The 20,336-nt window shown below is 40.7% G+C and overlaps 1 protein-coding gene and 1 pseudogene across 1 annotated transcript in view; one reads left to right on the plus strand and one right to left on the minus strand.

Moving 5' to 3' along the window:
- Positions 1 to 20,336, plus strand: part of Micu2 (mitochondrial calcium uptake 2) — a 90,655-nt gene that overhangs the window by 42,649 nt on the left and 27,670 nt on the right. Inside the window, exons 3-6 of the mRNA XM_005355420.3 lie at positions 6,547 to 6,578; positions 6,673 to 6,748; positions 17,406 to 17,453; positions 19,052 to 19,134. Of these exons, the coding sequence (XP_005355477.1) occupies positions 6,547 to 6,578; positions 6,673 to 6,748; positions 17,406 to 17,453; positions 19,052 to 19,134 (239 nt within the window). The remainder of the gene's footprint in view (positions 1 to 6,546; positions 6,579 to 6,672; positions 6,749 to 17,405; positions 17,454 to 19,051; positions 19,135 to 20,336) is intronic.
- On the minus strand, positions 7,661 to 9,616 carry LOC101986950 (annotated as a pseudogene).

Here is a 20,336-nt window from a genome sequence, read left to right on the forward strand (position 1 = left end):
TTCAAAGAACTACAGTAAACTATGATTAAAGACTGTGACATTTCTACTTTTATTATTCTTTGGAATGCGGTTAAACCATCAGAAGGCACCGAGCCAAATCAAGACTTCAGTAATTTTGCAAGCCAAATAATACATCCTTTATGCATATGATGTTTCATCTTCACTTTTCATCGTGGATAAGATAATCTTGGTTACATTCCTACGGATCACGATGAACAGCAAAACAAAGATAAACTGAGCCAAACCACTGACCCGTGCTCTCTGGGTAAATGAAATGATGCAAAGCAATCTAAGATTTATTAGATTTTAAACTCATTTACCTGGCATTATCTTTTTGGCCTTTTGTTAATAGTATGCTTTATTAATACAATTGATGAGGCTTATGTAAGCACTCTGCATAGCACCCCAGATAGATACTGGCAGCTCCTTTACTGGGGTCCTGTAGGCTTGGGTCTCTGCTGTGTGCTCTGCTTGCAGCACAGGCTCTCTGGCCAGAACACCATCTCCCCTTTTAAATTCTGTCTTGCTGCATTCCCTTCCAGTGACATTTTTTTCACCGTTCACAACCCATGCTACTAATTGTCCTAATTTTACAGTCAAATTTCAAAATTTGCATCTCTAGCAACAACTAATTAATTATCCTCCACTTTCCCGGCTACCCAGTGTGTCTGTTCTCTGCCCTCATAAAAGTGTCTCGCATCCACTGTTCTGTCATTCCAAGGTCCCCTTCGCTGTCCTGCCGCCACAGGGTTTGCGACTCTGTCACTCTGATAACTACTTGATAATATCCCTTTTATTGAAACTTCTGGGAAGTCACACACAGATTAGAGCCACCAAATTCAGCCTCACCTAGATCCTCCAAGTCATTTGTGCCGTATGCAGTTTGCTTTCTCTAGCCTTCTTCATCAGCTTGCCCAAATCGCTCAATTTCTCAACCTCACTGTTGATCACATCCACAGATTTCACCTGTTTTAAGCGAGCACGTGGAGGCTGAAAGTCAAGGAACCAATTAGAGTGCTCTTGTGCTGTGTTAGCTACCGCCACTTACCTCTCCCTGCCTTGTCTACCTCCCTCCCTGTTTGCCAAGAGGGTGCATCTCCCCTTCAGCTAGTAGAAATGTGACCAACACAAGAGTTTGGGGGTTTTGTTTGTTTATTTTGTTTTGTTTTTCAAGACAGGGTTTCTCTGTATAACAGCCCTGGCTGTCCTGGAGCTCACTCTGTAGACCAGGCTGGCCTCGAACTCACAGAGAGCTGCCTGTCTCTGGCTCCCGAGTGCTGGGATTAAAGGTGTGCACCACCACACCTGTTGAGAAGAGTTTTACCATTGGACTGAGGGGGATGATTGAGGCACAGTGGGTAGAGGAGAGGGTTTTTCTAGGACAAAAGCCCTGAGAGGAGAAGGGTGAGGGAGCATGGTGGAAGCGGAAATTACCCAGGCTCTTGGAAAGGCCCTCACAACATCAGGAAAGGGATAGTTACCATCCCTGTTTCTACTCTCAGTGAGTGAGAAAGCAGTTTCAAGTTGTAAGAAAGGGAAGAATGTCAGAGGCTTGCAGAAGTAGCCTTAGTAGTAAGAGATAATGGATTTAAAAGACAGTGTGATTGTCAGTAGCCTTATTAAAGTTTCGTGTAGGGCCAGCTATCAGTTGCTCAAGAAATCTGGGCAAGAGGCACAGAAGTGACCCATCATTCCCTTATCTCTGTGTTCCAGTCTCTCTGTGTTCCTGCGCCTTTAACCAAGCACCCTTGAGGTACTTACTCCCATTAGTTAAGTGAGAAGTATTGGACATATGTGGGGTGACTTACCACAGATGTGTCACTGTGCTAGGGCCGAGGGTAGTACATGGAGTCGCGTGGACTGGAAGCAGTCTCTATGTCTCTAGGTTAGCGCCAAAGCCTCCTGACTTGTTTCTAGATCCACAGAGCAGTAGGATCTGCTTCCGAGTGTTGTAGATGGTGAAGTTAGAGAGTGTGAGAAAAAAGGCTGTCCATTTTGAAAACAGAAGCCGTTCAATCTGTAGAGTAGAAAATGCAGTCATCCAGAATCAGATGCCCACCACCTAGTAGTCACCAGCATCCTTAGCACATGTCTTTTCTGGCCTGTAAATTTTTTACAGAGATAGAATTCACATGCCATAAGGTTTACCCTTTAAAACACCTTTTCACTTACAGATGTAAGACCATGAGTTGTCGGCTGTGCACTTCATAACCAGCCTCTTCTGTTTAATGTCGGAGCAGTTTCCCTGTCATTGCTGCTTGAAAAAATGTTGACTGTTTCATTAGTATGCTATAATTTAACTATATGGGAGCATTTAAATTTCCTACAGTTATTTTACTAATATGAATATTTTCATAGTGAGTATAATTTTTTATGTCTTTGCTTAACTGATTCTAAAATAATTTTCTGAACTTGTAATCATGAAATACAAACACTAAGACTTCTTAAGAGTATTATTAATTTGTCTGCTAAGACAAAGAATCTGATGATTTCTGTTTCTGCCTAACTGGGAATTTTCTCATCAACTTTCAATAATAAATTGTTTTATTTCGTTACATTTATCAAGAAGCACTATGTTGTGATATGTTTTTGCTCTTTTGGCTTTTAGGGGGAGCACCACCCAGCTCCCAAATAAATCACACATGGAGGCTTACTCTTACTTATGAAGGCCTGGCTTTAGCCTGGCTTATTTTTTGTCATCTTAAATTATCTTTTGCCTCTAGGCTTTTACCTTTCTCTTCTTCTGTATGCCTTCTTTACTTGCTCTGTGTCTTGCTGCATAGCTGGGTAGGTGGCCCCTGATGTCCTCCTCTCCTTGTTCTCTCTTTGTTGTTCCACCTCCTCTCGTTTCTCCTTTTATGCTCTGCCTGCCAGCCCCACCTGACCTTGCTTCTACCTCACTATTGGCCAGTTGTCTCTTTATTGGGACCATTAGGTATTTTAGACAGGCAAAGAATCACAGCTTCACAGTTAATCAAATGCAGCATAAACAAAAGTAACACACCTGAAAATAATATTCTACAATACACTATTTTTTTAAATTTCAAGAGCAAAATTTTACCTAGAGTAATAAAAATGGACAGAGAACATCACACCCTTTCTGAGTAGCATATTTAGTGTACGGAGCAGTGAGTCACAGATGGCATTTCCATATCTGCCTGTTATGAAGCTTGATCATGTTCTCCTCCCTTCCTTTGCTCTTCTTCCCCATGCCGCCCTCTTCCTTTCTTTTATGTCTCTTTATTAAGATCTGCTTGTGAAAGAAAATGTGTGTCTTCTGAGCCTGCTCTAATTCATCTAATATGATGATCTCCAGCTCCTCCCATTTTCCTGCAAGTGACACAACTTCTCTACGGCTGAGTAAAGTGTTATTGTGTATCTGGAGCATGCTTCCTTTTCCTTTTAGCTAGTGTGGACCCCTAAGCTGCTTCTGTACCAAATGTGGTGTTGAACATGGAAATTCCAGTTCTCAAAGCACAGGAGGACACTAAAGCCACTGTTAAAAAATGTATCAGCTGTGAAGTCAGCACTCTATGGAGTCTTGTACCCCTTACTTCTGCCAAACAGAAATCAGAATTCTCAGGGCACTTGAAGATGGTACAAGAGTAGCCATTTCATAGTCACTTGGTATATGACATTTTCACTCTGGCTTTTTTGAAAACATATGAGCACATGCACACACCCTTGAGATGGTGCCCAACAAGGATATTCTTAGTTGTCACCCTGTAAGGTAACAAATAACTTAAAACTTCCTTATCCCTGATGCATCACCATCCCACCCCCAACTGGGGATTGGCTGCATGGCCTGCTTTAAAAACAGGTGTCCTTCGTAATCTTTGGGACAGACTGCACCTCCCCTGAGATGCGGGAATGTTCCCACCATTCTCTCCTACAATCTGCAGACATTTCTCCTGCTCGCCGTTGTCCTTTGTTGTTGCCCGCACTGATGCCTCTCCGACTGCAGAAAAAGCTATCAGACACTTGTGATGTCTGTTTTACTTTTGTGTTTATGTCAACGGGAAACTGCAAGGAGTTTTATTCCATCTTTAAAGCTCATTTCTCAGTATCAGTTTTGACTGTTTTGGAATATGACAGTAAAGAGGTGTTAACCCAGAAGACTTCCTTAGTGCCCAGAACATTCCAGCCCCTTCTCTTTGACAGCTGAAGCATTTCATTCAGTTCCCACGTTAATTCTATCATGTTTATAAAGCAGAGGCTGGTACCAGACCTTGCCTCTGTGCTCCTGTGACTGCTGAGTGATGTGGTAGACATAGACCCCTTCCTGGCACATCAAGCCACAGATTAGCCTAGTGCTTATAACACCCGCTCCTCTGTTCCATGATCATCCTATATACAGATGAACAGATTTTGTAATTACTATGAATTAACCAATGTTTCTATTTTAATTTTTATTCACAACAGTCAAATGCCTTTATAATCATATGTTACTGATGAATCAGTTCTGTGAAGACGAGACTATAGTTACATTACAGTCTTCACCTGGGTCAGGTTGTCCAGTATATGAGAATACAGATTTTCCACTGGCAGTATTATGACCTAAATCGTCCTACTTGTTTGTTTTATATGTAAGATGAGGATAGTACTATTATTCAAAAGCCTAGGATCTGGGGATGGGGGTGGAATACTATGAAAATTAATTTCACACCTTCATGCTAAGCACTCACCTACACAGTTAAGCAGATATGAGGTCTCCCTTCTTCGGGAGTTTCTATAATTTACTTCTTGCCTTAATTCTTTTAGTATATTATCACTCATAACTTTATTGTGGCACTGTTCAGTGCTGTTTCTCTGGCACTGATGTTACTGGATTAACCGTTTGACAATGTGATGTCCAGCTTTAAGTAAACAGACATTACCTAACTCATTAAGTTTCAAATAGATTTTTTTAAAGCACATGACTTTTTTAAAGTTCAAAAAAGGCATCTAACTATCATATATTAGAAGCCACCTCAGATCCTCGATTCCCTTCCACCTTCCCACTGCCGGGTATTGCCACATCGCATGCTTTCCGAATAGAGTGCAATCTCTTTCAAAAACTGGGAGAACTAAAAATAAAATATACATGGTAATGAACTTTAAGAAAAATGTTAGGAGACCAACCATGGTGTCATACCCTAAAGCAGGAAGGTCACCAGTCTCGGGCCAGCCTGAGCTATATAGAAAGACTACCCTTCAAGAAATAAAAAAAAAAAAACATTATGATAAATTTGAATTATGATCCATTTCTTTTAAGTTAATATTTTGAATTTTAATTAAAAATGATAAAACTGCCTCCATAATTATATGTATAATTAAACTGTTAGATTAAGAGTTAAAATAGTTCTGGGCATGTTGCCATACAAACTCATGAAATAAGACAAAAGGATGGCTGCTCTCAGGTGTACCTGTACTACAAAGCAAGTTCCAGGACAGTGAGGACTATATAACATGACCTGTGTCAAAAGCAAACAAAAAGTTAAAATATGTGTATTGCACCATTTTCTAGAGCAAGTAATCATCATTATATTACTAATTTTATACACACTTTACAGACACAGTTGCAGATTGTATAGTAACTTACGTGCTATGATGGACCCTGACAATCAAGAACTTTCACTCACAGGCACATAATGCTCAGCCGAAAAACATTAGACCAGGATAGTAACATGAAACCTCACAGATATGATTGCAGATGTTTCTACACCTGCACAGTAATGTTCATCACTAGGTTGAGACAGACAACATTTATTATTTCAATGAATTTGGAGAGCCCATGTAAGGAGCCAGATATAGCACCGTGGCATACATCTGTAATCCCAGTGCCTCTACAGTGAGATTGGAAGTAGAAGACTGGAGAGCCACCCAAAAGAAACCTACAGGCCAGCTAGGCTAGAGTGCACATCATAGCAAAAACATGTAGACCTGCCTCCTAAGCAAGGTGATGGGAAGGGGCTCTTGAAAGTTGTCCTCCGGTCACCCTGCATGTACTGTGACATGCACACACCAACACTCACAAAATAACAATAATAGAAAAGTTTTTAAGAAGTATGAAAACCTGGAAGAGCTTCAGGTCTCTATTGTCTAATAAGACCTTGTGAAGAGCAACTGGGACAGTCTTAGTCACCCCTCAAACTGGGCTGGACAATGGTATACTTAAGAGAAAGCTGTAGGATTGGAACAGGGCAGCTTTCCAAAACTACCCTATTGAAGTGATGTCTTTGAATCAGTGAAACCAAAACACTGACTTTAAAAAACAAAGGACTCATGTGGCACAGATCAATGCACAGTGCCCTTGTCGGAATAAAGACTGTAAGATTTCACGTGTGTGAGAGAGACTGAGAATGGGCCTTGCAGAAAACTGCAGTATCATTGTGTTCAGATTCAGAATTCTTTGGCTCCTGATTTTACATTAGAGATATTGACTAAAGTCGCCAGCTTTATTTCTTACCTAGATTGAGTTGTTCATTTTAGAAATAATTTTCTTCCTTAATGCAGCCTGAGTTTGGAGAAGTGTGAGTGCTAAATCGTGGTTCTTCTTTGTTGTAGGTAAAACACTAGTCAAGAAGCTGGCAAGGAAGGTAAGCAGTGCTTTATGTGTTCGTTTGGGGTGACCTGGAAAATGATCTTGTATACCTTAAATTGAAAGATTTTCACTTGTGTGTCTGTCTTAAGGATATCGAGGATGTACTATCAGGAATCAAAATAGCACGCTGTGGATCAACTTTTTTTAGAGACCTGGGTGATAAAGGTAATTTTCAATCATTGTTAAATTTCTATGTTTATATTTAACTAAGTAGTGTTAGATAATGAAACTGGGATATTTGTGCCATGTGATTTTTTTGGGTTGGAATAAATTTATTTAATCTATCTATAAACAAGGTGTTTAATAGTTATGGCATTTTTAAATGCATATTAAATCAGATGAGTTAGACTGTATACCAGATGTAACAAAGTGCAGGGAAAGAAATGGACAAATCAGCAACAAGATTTGTTTTTAAATTGGTACATTATCCACAATGTCCAAACAATAGAAGCAAATACTAGAATGTCCCTAAAGTAGTGCCATTCGAAAAAAAACCCAGCTCATAATAGCAACAGTTCATTTTAGGAATAGTATGGCACAGAATACATATGAAAAAATACATCACAAGACAGCCAAGTCCACAATAATGTAACTTCGTATTACCTAAAAACCTAAGCTGCAAATAAACATTGGTCCCATGAAAAATAAACTGGACACACTCCAGAAGGTTATGTTGGGAACCTAATATCCATAATGGCAGCCTTTTACAATTTTACTCAAAAAGAGAGCTGGTGTGCAAAGACAAGAAGTCTGAGCTACTGCAATGACAGAATGTCCCTGGGAATCTGATCGGCGTGGTTATTGTAGCACGGTCATGGGAGGAAGTGCCTGCTCTTGACAGTTGCACTCTTCATATCCTATAGACACTACAAAGAGTCTGTCTCAAGTGCAATCATAGTATTAAAAGCAAATCACCGCAGCTCTCGATAGCTTGTCAACAAAGGAGGTATTAATTAAGTTAAATAAACCAGGCACTACACAAGAGAATGGAAAAACCAAATACCTCATGTTTGAAGGGAGGGATGAGGAAAGAGTGAAATAAAGATGCATGCACTTTTTCCTCCCAACCATGTGCTACAAAAGGAAGACTAAATGAGCCAAGTAAATGCTCAAAGTGCTGAAAAGACTTTGATCAAATTAGAGATTGTACAACCGGCACCTTGCTTAATATTATTTTAGTAATCAGTATTCCATTAATTAGTTCCTAAGACAAAGTGATGCCCAATTCGGCATGCCCTCTTCCCCCAATTTCAAGATTTCATGCAAATCATTATTGTGCTGCAGTTATGATGCCAGATAAAGGTTGGTTACACACAGTGGTTAACATACAAATGACCAGATAAAGGTTGGTTACACACAGTGGTTAACATACAAATGACCCTTTGGGAATCGTGACATTAGAAAATAGATAAAGAAAAACTAGCTACCATCTACAGTCTGGTAGCACTGTGATCGTAATTGGGGTGGTGATGAAGACAGTTGGTAGATAGAAGGAAGAAGCTGCTTACACATCAGACCTCCTCAGGTATAAAGCGAGTTCATACTCTTTCTTGTTAAGTGTGGCTCCATGGGCACCTTCCTTTCCCATGACTATAACCAGTGCTCTACCAGCTCTGCTGACAGCAACATTGTATGTTGGCTCCCCACCTTGACTCTTTTTTCCGGATATCCATTGTGCAGTCACCATCAACGTATAGGCTATCTCTGATCACTGAACATTTCTTTGCACCGAGTCAAACCGTTGGTAAAAAGAAACCTTCCCTGCCTTTTCCTACAATCATATCTATTTCTACTGCCGTGGCTGCCCAGACGTATTTGGCGTCGCAGTAGCCGACAATGGCGGCCTCATGGAAGCAGCCATCGTCCATCAGGTTATCCATGTAGCTCTGCCAGACACTGCAGCGGGGACGGCAGGAGCAGAAAGTGCCATGTGATTTAACTGGTGTTTCATGGTGTAATAAATGGTTGAGAAATAACTTTCTCAAGTTTTTTTTTTTGTTTTGTTTTGTTTTGTTTTTTTGTTTTTGTTTTTTGGTTTTTCGAGACAGGGTTTCTCTGTGGTTTTGGAGCCTGTCCTGGAACTAGCTCTTGTAGACCAGGCTGGTCTCGAACTCACAGAGATCGCCTGCCTCTGCCTCCCAAGTGCTGGGATTAAAGGCGTGTCAAGTTTTTTAAAGCAATAAAAGATAAATTATTTAACATCAGTGATTAAGTCCTAGAGAAGTGTTGAGGGAAAGTGGAGAGAAAAGAGATAAGGCCTGTGTGGAAATTAAGGAGTCCTGTACAAAGATATAAAAAAGCCAGGCAAAATGAACAGAAGAAAACCATGAGAATGCTTCCGGGGGCTGAGAGAACATGGTAAAGAGGAGAGGTAGGCCAGGCATGCAGATGTACACAGAGGTCCTAGCCTTTGGAAGGCTATATCCTGATGCCAGCATTTGTCAAAAGGTTTTCCTGCACTGACTGAAATGATGTAACTTCAGTCCTTGAGTCTGCATCACATCTCTTGATTTACATACATTGAACATCCTTGCATCCCTGGATACAACCAGCATGGCCATAATGTTTATTCTCCTTATTGCATTCTTAAATTTAATTTGCAAATTATTGTGGCTTTTTGTGTCTGTTTACCAGGAAAATCAGTCTGCAGTCTTCTGTTGCTGCTGTGCACTTCTTTGGTTTTGATATCAGGGTTAATACCAGCTTCTCACAATTAGTTTTGCAGTTTTCCTATCTTTCTGCTTCATGGAGTAGTTTGAAGAGTGTTAGTGTTACCTATTCCTGGGTATGATTGGTAGAATGAGGGAAAGAATCTGGTCTTGGTGTGCTGTTGTGAGACCTTACTGCCTCTGTCTCATTGCTTGTTATAGAGCTGTCTAAATTAATTATATCCTCTTGATTTAATTTTGGTAGCGTACCTGTATCTTTGAATTCATATCTTCTAGTGTTTTTGGAATGTAGATTTTTTTCAAGGTAGTCCTTCAAATGTTCCTTTGAATTTTGTTGGTATCTGTTGTAATGTGCTGGTTTCATGCTTAATTTGATTGATCATATCCTCCCTCTCTTTTAATTTTTTTGAACAATAGTTTTTCTATCTTGTTTATTTTCTAAAAACCTACTTTGTTTCATTAAGTCTTTGTATTGTTCTTTTAGTGTCCAGCTCATTTCTATCCTATTTCTTATTATCTACTGCTTTGGGGTTTATCTTGTTCTTGTTTTTCTAACACTTTTAGATACACCTTTAAGTTGTTCAAATATAAGATCACTGTTTTTCAGTGACGTTGCACATGGAGACCTGAAGGTAACTTCTGGTGCCCTCCTCAAGAATACTGTCTACCACTGTGAGACAGGATTTCTCATTGGCCTGAAGCTCACCAATTAGTCTAGACAGACAGCCAACCCAGTAGGCCTCTTGTTACCACCTCCTCAGTGCTGTGTTTACAGCATTGTTGGGGGTGGAGGGGGAGGGTGGCATTTGTTCGTTCCTGGCTGCCCAGACCTGAAACAATCACATAGAAACTGTATTAATTACAATACTGCTTGGCCGCTTCTTATTAACTAACTCTTACATCTTAAATTAACCTATAATCCTTGTATTTGGTAGCCACGTGGCTTGGTACCTTTTATTATTGAGGCATTTTCATCTTGCTTCCCCTGCATCTGGTTACAACTGCAGACTGAGCCTTTCCTTTTCTCAGAATTCTTCTATTCTGGTCACTCCACCTATACTTCCTGCCTGGCTACTGACCAATCAGTGTTTTATTAAACCAATACAAGTGACAAATCTTGGGTTTTTATGTGGTTGCTGGTGATCAAACCCAGGTCCTCATACTTGCAAAAGAGAGGCGTAATTGACTTGAGCCCTTCCCAGCCCCACTGTGGTTTCCTAACATAGCAGTCATAGTTAGAAACTCTACACATGTCTTACCTGTACCCCAAAGGTTCTGATAGGATGTGCTTCCACTTTTAAGGAAGTCGTCATTTTCTTCCCTGGTTTCTTCAGTGACCCAGTGACTTGTTACCTAAGAGTACATTGTACAGTGTAGAAATACTTGTATAATTTCAATAGGTTCTTTTGCTGTTGATTTCTACTCTTATTGAACTTTGATCTGAAGAGATACAATGAATTCTTTCACTTGTTTCATATTTGTTCAGACTTGCTTTATGGCCTCTGATGTGACCTACTTTAGAGAAGTACTTAGAAGAATGTTGGCTAGAGTACTGTGTAACTGTCTTATTTGACCTATAATGCTTGGAATTCAATAAAGAATCTTTGTAGTTAATTTGTTCTTGTAGATAACCAGGGTTCAGTTCCCAGCACCCATCCATAGCTCCAGTTCCAGGGGATCCAGTGCCCTTTGCTGACTTCTGAGGGCCTCAGGAATGCAAGTTGTACACATACATTTATACACATAAATACACATAGACAAAACACTCATACACATAAAATTTTTAAAATACTGGGAAAAGACAAAATAGTAATAAAAAGAATAACATAAAGGGAAGGAAATGGCAATAACAAAAGATACAGTGTCAGAGAGGCTCTTTCTGAGTACTGTAGGACTGGAGTCTGCAGTGGGTGTGCCAGGGCACTGTCATGTGATCTTGTAGACTTGTGTCTTGCTATGATTCTTACTGGTATGAGCCTGATCTAGACAAGGGTTAGAAGTCAGCCAGAGCAGTCTTCATTTGGGTAGCTTCCTTTGGGTATAGGGGCCCTCTGCTGGCCACAGTTAGCTTTGCAGAGGTTTTCCCATCCTGAAACTTAGTTGTTATCCTGAAGAGCCTCATACTGCAGGGCACCTCCCAAGTGTGTTGGGCATAAGGGAAGAAAACACGGCCTGAGATCTTTACAGACAAACATCTCCTTCACGTTCAAACCCACTACATATTGAACACCCTGCTGGAGGGCTACAGCTGTGGACAGGTAGTTCCCTAGAGCTTCAGAATCCGTAGTCTTTACAACAGAATCCTTGAGGTCGACCTACCCACTGACCTCAAGCTTAGGGCTGTCAGACTCCAGTGTTATTCTCAGTTAATGAGATCTGCCCCTAGCCACCAAGAGCAGGACTTCCTCCTTTATTCTTCACTGGTCAGCCTCAGCCTACAGCCACAGAGTCCTTGGTTTGTAGTTATCCTTGTGCTCAGGGTCAAGACAGTGGTGAGGAGTGACACCTTGGAACTGCTCACCACTGTGGAATACGCTTTCTCACCGGAACCTGAACTGGATTGAGGTTTCTGAGAACTGTGGGCTTGTGCTGTGAGCAGTATTGCCAGTCCCTTCACCTTGAGCACCAGCATTTCCTTCTGGAAGGGCTCCTGCTCCCCACCCCAAGCCCTGGGGCTAGACTGCAGGAGCTTGTGGCTGAGTCGGCTGTGGTTTCTCCATGCTACCCTCTCATTCCTTTGTGGTTTCTAGTGCTGGTCCCCTCTCCCTCTGGAATCCAGTCTGCTCTATTTGATCCTGGCTCTTCTCTACCATTCACATAAACCAGCTGCTAGCCCACCATTTTTGTCCTGAGTACTTGATGCTTAGAGTGATATAGGTCAGTGAGGAGTGTGATACAAAGCCATTTTTGAGAAATGGTTGTCATTGTGAGAAAATTAAATGAAACCTAGTTGAGAGGCCTGGGCATGAGCAGAAGAGTTAGGAAGAGGAAGCTGGGGTGGGAGGTGGGGGGCAAATAGTTGAGGGCATGTTAGTTATGATGGAGAGATGTGAGCGTATTTCTTACTGGTGAGAGAAAAGGGGCGGAGCTTAAGCACAGCAAATCCTAAAAACTAGGAGAAGAGGGATTGTTTAAAAGCCAGAAGGAAAGGCCATCTTGCCACTAACTACTGGCTTTTCTGTTGTGCCAGGAGGGAGGAGATAGATAGTGCCCATCTATATACTGTAGCAGGGCCTGAGGAGCAGCCCGGACAAAGCAGAATAGTGGAGAAAGGAGTAGGGAGGAGCTTCCATGATAAGAAAATGGATTGAACTGATTGAGAAGCAAAATAACTGTGAGAAGCTTCAAGTAGAGATGTGGTTCGTGAAGAATGGAGCTGCTAGTCAGCTTTGTGCTCGCCCTGCATTCACGTGGAGCAGCAGAATGCTGCAGTTGAGTTAGAGTTATGCTGGGCAAGTAGAGGGTAGTCCTGGAGGAAGCCATAAAGAATATTGACTACTAAAGAAGTTGGACAAAAGCCGGGCAGTGGTGGCGCACGCCTTTAATCCCAGCACTCGGGAGGCAGAGGCAGGCAGATCTCTGTGAGTTCGAGGCCAGCCTGGTCTACAAGAGCTAGTTCCAGGACAGGCACCAAAGCTACAGGGAAACCCTGTCTTGAAAAAAAAAAAAAAAAAAAAAAGAAGTTTGACAAATTGTACATGGATCCTAAACAGGATAGTAATAAAGGAAGTCAAGTAGGAAAGGAAAGGAAGAAAAGAAAGTTTAAAAGTCAAGAAAAAGCTGCCAGTGATGTTAGAAAGCATACATGGTGGGGAAAGAGTGGGTGGTTTGAAAAATAAACATTTAGGAATCTTCAAAATAGCTCTAGGGGTATGGCTCAGTGGTAGAGCTCCTGGCTGATGCGTGAGGCACTGTGTTTGATCCCCAGGTCCACAAAACAAATACATGTATACACATTACTGTACTCTGGTAAATATTAATCAGTAGCTGCTTACGTCAAGTTCTGTTCATCCCTCAGTATGTCAGTGTATAGTAGGCAGCACAGAATTCCATTACAGTGCTAATATTGAATTACCCAGTGATCTTTACACTCTAGTATCCCTATTGCAGCAGTTCTCAACCTACAGGTTGTGCAAAGGTCGCATATCAGATATTTACATTATGATTCATAAATAGAAAAATTACAGTCAGGAAGTAGAAACAAAACAACTTTATGATTGGGGTCACCACAGCATGAGGAACTGTATTAAAGGCATAGAATTAGGAAGGTTGAGAACCTCTTCCTATTGGATCCCTCCCAATCATAGCACCAGAATAAACCTATGTGCTTTAGAGGTAACAGTCTCCTACGATTTTCATATTGGGAGTTTGTAGGAATGTGTGTGCTCTGAGTCAGTAGACTCAGCTTTCCTGTACTTGTGACCAGAAGGGTGCAGGGAAAGATAAATTCTGGCACTCACGCTATCTTCATTTTCATTATCTCCGCAGGGATTGCAGAGTCAGGTGCCTCAACTAATAAAAAAAAGTCTAGTCATCACAGACAGAAAACAATTGAGGAGGAATTTATCAGGGATTTTCTTTGCTTGTTTTTATTTTCTGTTGAGATCTGTATTTCTGAGAAAGAAGGAAAGATTCACCTGTACTTCACTGCCAATGTTAATAAAACTGTGTAAAGAACAATTTAAGATACTCCATTTCACACCATATAGGATCTATCAGAATTTATAACATACCCAACAAAAGGTAGAATGTTCTTGAGATAAAATTCACTATGCTTTGGAAAGAAAAGTAAAGTATAAGTTATACTTATTCTGAATATTTAAACTGAGCTAGATTGTCAATATCACACTTGCCTCAAGGATGTTCTGACTATAAATTACAAGGCACATTGTTGTAAGATATAAATATATCCCCATGGAAGAGTGATAGCCCAGGCTCTTTGGGAAATACAGTTCTCAGAATGCCGTTACTGAACATATTGTGTTTGAGTGTGGTTCCAACTTTAAAATATTTCTGGAAGTGTAGGAACTGTTCACTCATTACTCCTAGTGGCTCCTAAAGATCCTTTATCAAACTTTAAAGGTAAGTTTTTATGAATTGCTCTCTCTCTCTCTCTCTCTCTCTCTCTCTCTCTCTCTCTCTCTCTCTCTCAATTCCTCTGTTTCTGTCTATTTGGTTTTTTTTGTTTTGTTTTGTTTTTTGAGACAAAAGTTTCTCTGTATAACAGTCTTGGAACTCACCTTGTAGACCAGGCTGGCCTTGAATTCACTGAGATCCTCCTGCTTCTACTTCCTGAGTGCTGGGATTAAAGGTATGTGCCACCACTACCCAGCCTCTAAAGGTAAATTTTTAAAAACATTTTCCTGTTTGTGCTGGGCGTAGCTTAGTGATTGAGAACACTGACTACTCTTCCAGAGGACTCAAGTCTGATTGGCAGCACCATATGGCGGCTCACAACTGTCTGAACTCATCCTTATGGTGCGCAGACATATGCAGGCAGAACACCAATACACATAAGAATAAATAAATAATTGTCTCTGTATCGTGCAGCTTTGAAACTGCCACTTAGCAGCATTCAGTTTCCCATCAAAGTAACAAGCAGTCAGCTGTTTTCCAGAGGATGCCCTTGGATGTGGGTCTCTCTAGAAGCACTTTCTGAGGCAGCTAGGAGGCGCTGCAGGGCTCTCTGTTGTCTTGTACTGCATCTGGAGCACAAGCCACTGTTTTTACACTTCTCAACTGTGTTTACTTAAGTCAGTGTTTCAGAGAAAGACGATGGAGTTTTCCTTTTCAAAAATTGTCTATGCTTAAAGGACATTTACCTGTGTTTAAAGACAAAAAAGTCTCCTTTGGCACCAAGCCCAGGACAGTCTAGAGGTTGCTCCTCCCCCCACCCCCTCTCTATTCCTTTGAAATATAGAAAAACACTATTTTCTCCTTTTTTTTTAAGGCCACCAAGGGATGAAATGCTTTGATCCTCAGACTAACATTAGAGCACTTCTTCTCGGAGCAAGACATGACAAACATAGAATTTATTCTCCCTTCATGTAACACTGAATAGCCTTCAGAAAGAGGTATCCATAGACGGACTACATGTCCTCACTCTGAGAAAACACAACTACTTCAAAATCAAGGAAATAGCTGAGTGAGGAGAGCTGTGAGGACAGGAAGTCAGTACCCAGCCTTTGAATATTTTTACCTGGGAGGCTTTGAAGTGATATGATATATAAGATTCGTTTCAAAATAATCTACTGAGAGGTAGAGATTCAAAGACAAAATAAGACTCACAAGTTGATAATTATTAGGCCTGAGTTTTGTTATATTATTATCTAATATAATAATCTATAACTAAGTATCTGTGATTATAGATGTAATATATAATAATATATAACTAAGAGTCTGTGTGATTTTATCTGTTGTTGAGTTCTTCATGATAAAGTCTGTTCAGTTGTAAATTGTGCATTTTGCTAGTATACCAAGCTCCTGACCAAGAGACAAATTGTTAACTCCTCCAACAGCCATTCTTGTTAAAGTCAGACTTCTGCGTTTACTGATGCTCCTCATTGCATTAACCTAAAACCCATCACTACTCCAACAAGAAAGTTTATTTAGTGACCAGATACGGAGCTAGCCCTAAAGCTACCTGGATTTGGAGCTCAGACCAGTACCCATTTTTTAAGCCTTCCAGTTAACTATGGGCTCTCAGGCTCTAAGTGCTGTCTTGTCTTTGGCCATGGCCTCCTAGTCCTAATTATAACTCTCACATCATCGAGTGCACACAAAAGAAGTCAGTGCTCCGGCATTCTCGGTAGAAATCATGCAGAACCGCTCATAGTGGCCTAGCTTCAGTCATGAATTACCCTGAACCAGTCCCTAGAGCAGCCTGTTCACCAGCTTGGGCCCCAAGCCACTTGCCATCTTGGCTGGCCACTGTTTTGTCAGTGTGACACAAGGTAGTGTCATTCAGGAAGAGGTGATCTTTATTGAGAAAATGCCTCTCTAGGCTAGTCTGTAGGGTGCTTTCTTTATTGGTGGTTGATATGGGAAGACCCAGATCACTGTAAGTGGTGTAAGAAAACAGGCTGAGCAAACCAGCAAGCAGCACTTGTTCCATGGCTTCTAATTCAGTTCCTGCCTCCAGGTTCCTGTCTCTACTTCCTACCCTGACTTTCTTGTATGTGGACTGTTTTAAAGAACTATAAACAGAAGTAAGCCCTTCTTCTTCCCCCAGGTTGCTTTTGGTCATGGTGTTTTATCACAGCAACAGAAACCTAACTCAGATAAAATGCCTCCTTCAGTATCATGGAAATGGAAGGAAAAGCAAGGTGTCCCACCCAAACTGCATGTTTAAGAATGAAAAAGAATGGTTTCTCAAAGGGAAATGAAGTTACTACAACAAAGATTGGATTGTTAACATTTTAAGTTATACAGTTTGACTTTCTCTATAACCAAAGCTGAGCTACTATAGTTGTAAATTTCCGTCAATCAAGTAAGGTATTACAAATAGGAAAAACTAAGTCTAAGTTATGTAACCTACAGATGAGATGCTAGTGAACTCCTGTTACTTGCTAAACAGCAGCTGTCAGTATTGTTCAGTGAAGCCAAACTCATAGGAGATTTGCAGGTTGGTGTGACCTCTGTAAGCCAGAGACCCAAGAGCAAGAGTGGGATTCAGTCTCAGCCCAGTCTTGAAAACCAGGAGAGCTAGGAGTAAAAGTAGAGGGATAGAGGATGCAGCGGGTAAGGAAGGGGAGGGCAGGCCTGAATTGTTTCCTTGGCATCTTGCTGACAGACTAGATGATGCTCACATGTTGAGAAGTCAGTCTCCTCTATTGAGTCTACCAGTCCATAGACTGATTTCAGCTGGAGAACCCTCATAGGTATACCCAGGAAAATGGCCAATCCCTGCCCAATCTAACTGACACATAAGATTCACTATCATGACCTCCTTGCTGGAGGTAAAACTTGATGAAGAATAGTGTCTTTTTTAAAATGTGGCTGTATTTCAACTCTTATTATACAGTGGTTTCCACTATACCAAAGATGTAGAATAAAATGTCAAATTGTACAGAGGTGAAGTTTCAATATTAGTTATTTCCATGGTTCTCATCTAAAATTTATCTCCTGATTTATTTTTATGTTTTCTCTTTCAGGGCTAATTTCGTATACCGAGTATCTTTTCTTACTTACAATCCTCACGAGTAAGTATACTGCTTCTCTTTATAACAGTTATGTGGAGTTCTCATTCTTAACAAGCAGGACTTGAAATTTGATGTTTCTGTGTTTATCACTAAAAGCATTGGGAATGGAGCTGGTGAGATGTCTCCGTGAGTTAGAGTGTTTACTGTACAAACATGACAACCTGAGTTCAGACCCCAGCATTCAGAAAAAACAGGCATGAGGGTCTGCACCTGTAGTTCAGTACTGGGAGTGGGGCTCACTGGCTACCCAGTCTAGTAGAATAGCGGAAAAAGTTCCAGATTCAGTGAGAGCCATAAGGTGGAGAGCAATAACCCAAGCTCTCCACATCAGCCTCTGGCTTCCACAGGTACGTGCACAGGTGGACTCACACGCACACACACAAATCTTAATCTCTCCATCTGCAAAATAATGTTAACTTAGAGTGTGCTCTTCTACCCACACACTATGGCACCCTGTAACTTTGTTTCTGAGACAGAGCATTTGCTGAACAGAAAAACAGGAAAATCATAGTGTTTTCTGAGGGAGAAGAAAAATCATAGTGTTATCCAAGAGAAGGAAAAAAGAGAGAAATCATGGTTAGCCTTCTGAGACGGGGAAGAGGGAGGGTGAGTTCTCACAATGTGACCCAGACTGGCCTGAAACTCTCTTAAACTCACAGAGACCCTTCTGCCTCTGCCTCAAGGATTAAAGGCATGGGACACCATGTTTGGCCTCTTAGGGATATTTAAAAAAAAAAAAAACTGAACAAGATTCTTGCCCTTCAAAGTATCCCAGTAGTGGAAACAGAAAAGATTAAGGAATTCTCATACGTGGATGAGACTAAGCAGACATGACAACTAAGTGCAAAATACCTTACATTGATTCTAAAGCAAACACAGCATAAATGAAAATTACAAACTCTGCTGCTCATGGTTCATATGCTGTAGCAATGTTAATATCTTAGTCTTGATAAGTGTATTTTGGAATTGTAAAATGGTAACACTAGAGGAACCTGGCTGAAGGGTATGCGGGCATACATTTTATAGTTGTCAAGAATGGCAAGATAAAAGGTTTTTAAAAACTAAAACAGAAAAGTAAAAAAGAATAGCAATAATATGAAAATAGCAGGAGTGCCGTGAGAATACCAGAAAGCCAGAGGTAGGGTCAAGTTCTCACGGTAATTTGCTGTTCAGAGTGTGCAGCCCAGCCACAGCTCCATGGGCGATGTTGAGAGGCCAGAGCTTCAACATCAAGTACTGTTTGAAAGAGAATTTTCCTAGATGGGTAGTGATAAAGCACACTTTAATCCCAGCACTTGAAAGCAGAGGCAGGTGGATCTCTGAGTTCAAGACAAGCCTGGTCTACATACAGAGTAAGTTCCAGCACAGCCAAGGCTACACAAACAAACCCTGTCTCAAAAAAGAAAGAGAAAGTAAGGAATAAAAAAGAAAGAAAAAGTAATAAGAAAGAAAGAAAATATGAACAAGATCCTTCTTTCCTCTGGCTTTTGCTTATATACTTTTTGGTCATTTATTTCAAATTGGATGGTTTTTGTAGCTACAAATACTTAGCATTTTGCCAGCAACTAAATAATTGTTCATTGTTCACCTCCTTGCAGAACCTCACACTGGATTCCATGTCGCTTTTAAAATGCTAGATGCAGATGGTAATGAGATGATTGAAAGAAAGGAGTTTGTTAAGGTGAGCACATGCTTGTATTGGGGTTATCGTAACACCTGGTGCTTGTGCGGTGATTAACATTTCCTTTAACATCAAAGCAGTGCTCACTGTTTACATTTGAAGGGTCACACCGTTTGCACGTTCAGACCTAGTTCCTAATGGCAGAGAACCCGGGTTCCATTCCCTCTTCTGGCCTCTGCAGGCACCAGACACACACATAGAGCACAAATTTACATGTGGGCAAAGCACTCATATATATAAAATAAAAATAAATTTAAAAACTTCTGAAATACAGTCTTGGGGAAATGACAAGCGCCTAGAGCATAAGATCCTAGGAGAGATGCGCTTCTGGCAGCTGCATCATACAGCTTTAAAGAATGCATGTTAAAGATGTGTTTTAAATCACTCTCGTATCAAAAACAAGTAATAGAAAGGTAAGCCAAAAAATATAAATTAGTGCAAATGTTTTAGGAACTAGGTACAGCTAATATTTGAAAAACTATAAATACAGCTGAGTATTTAATAATATTTTTTCTGAGGACATAGTTCTAAACCTCAAAACAGTGAATTCCACTCTGTTCTCTAAAAGCTGGTGCTGATATGAAAGAAACATCTCAGAGCAAACCGCTGGTTGTACTCTGTAGTTTATGCAGAGGGGGAAATGCTTACAAACTTAGTAGATTGTGAGCATCATTGTCAACCAGTGAGGGTATGTGAATGACAAATTATGTGTGTACATAAATGACTGATTTGTGGCATTTTGGTTGGTTGGTTGGGTTTTGGGGATTTGGGTTTGGTCGGGTGTTTTTGTTTTCCCAAAACAGGGTGTCTCTCTGTGACTCTTGCTGTCCTGAGTACTACTAGTATTAAAGGTGTGGGCCACTATGCCAGCTATGGGGGAGTGAAACAAATAGCAGTCTCTTTATTGTATATGTATATTGTTCATAGAAATAAGATGATGCTTGGGCCGAAAAGCAAAACTGCCATCTGCTTTCAAAGTTAAATACATGCTTAGTGTATGACTTGAGAATTTTATTCCTAGATTTACAGTCAAAGAAAAGAGAGTATATAAGTGAGTATATAAGTGAGGGAGGTGGCTCAACCATGTAATCCTAATATTTGTGAAATTTAGAAGGCTTGCCATGAGTTCTAGGCCAACCAAGGCTGTAGAGTGAATTCTAACCCAGCCTGGGCTACAGAGAGAGACCCTGTCTCAAAAACAC

Source organism: Microtus ochrogaster, chromosome 17 (assembly GCF_000317375.1).
Source record: "Microtus ochrogaster isolate Prairie Vole_2 chromosome 17, MicOch1.0, whole genome shotgun sequence".
NCBI lineage: Eukaryota > Metazoa > Chordata > Mammalia > Rodentia > Cricetidae > Microtus > Microtus ochrogaster.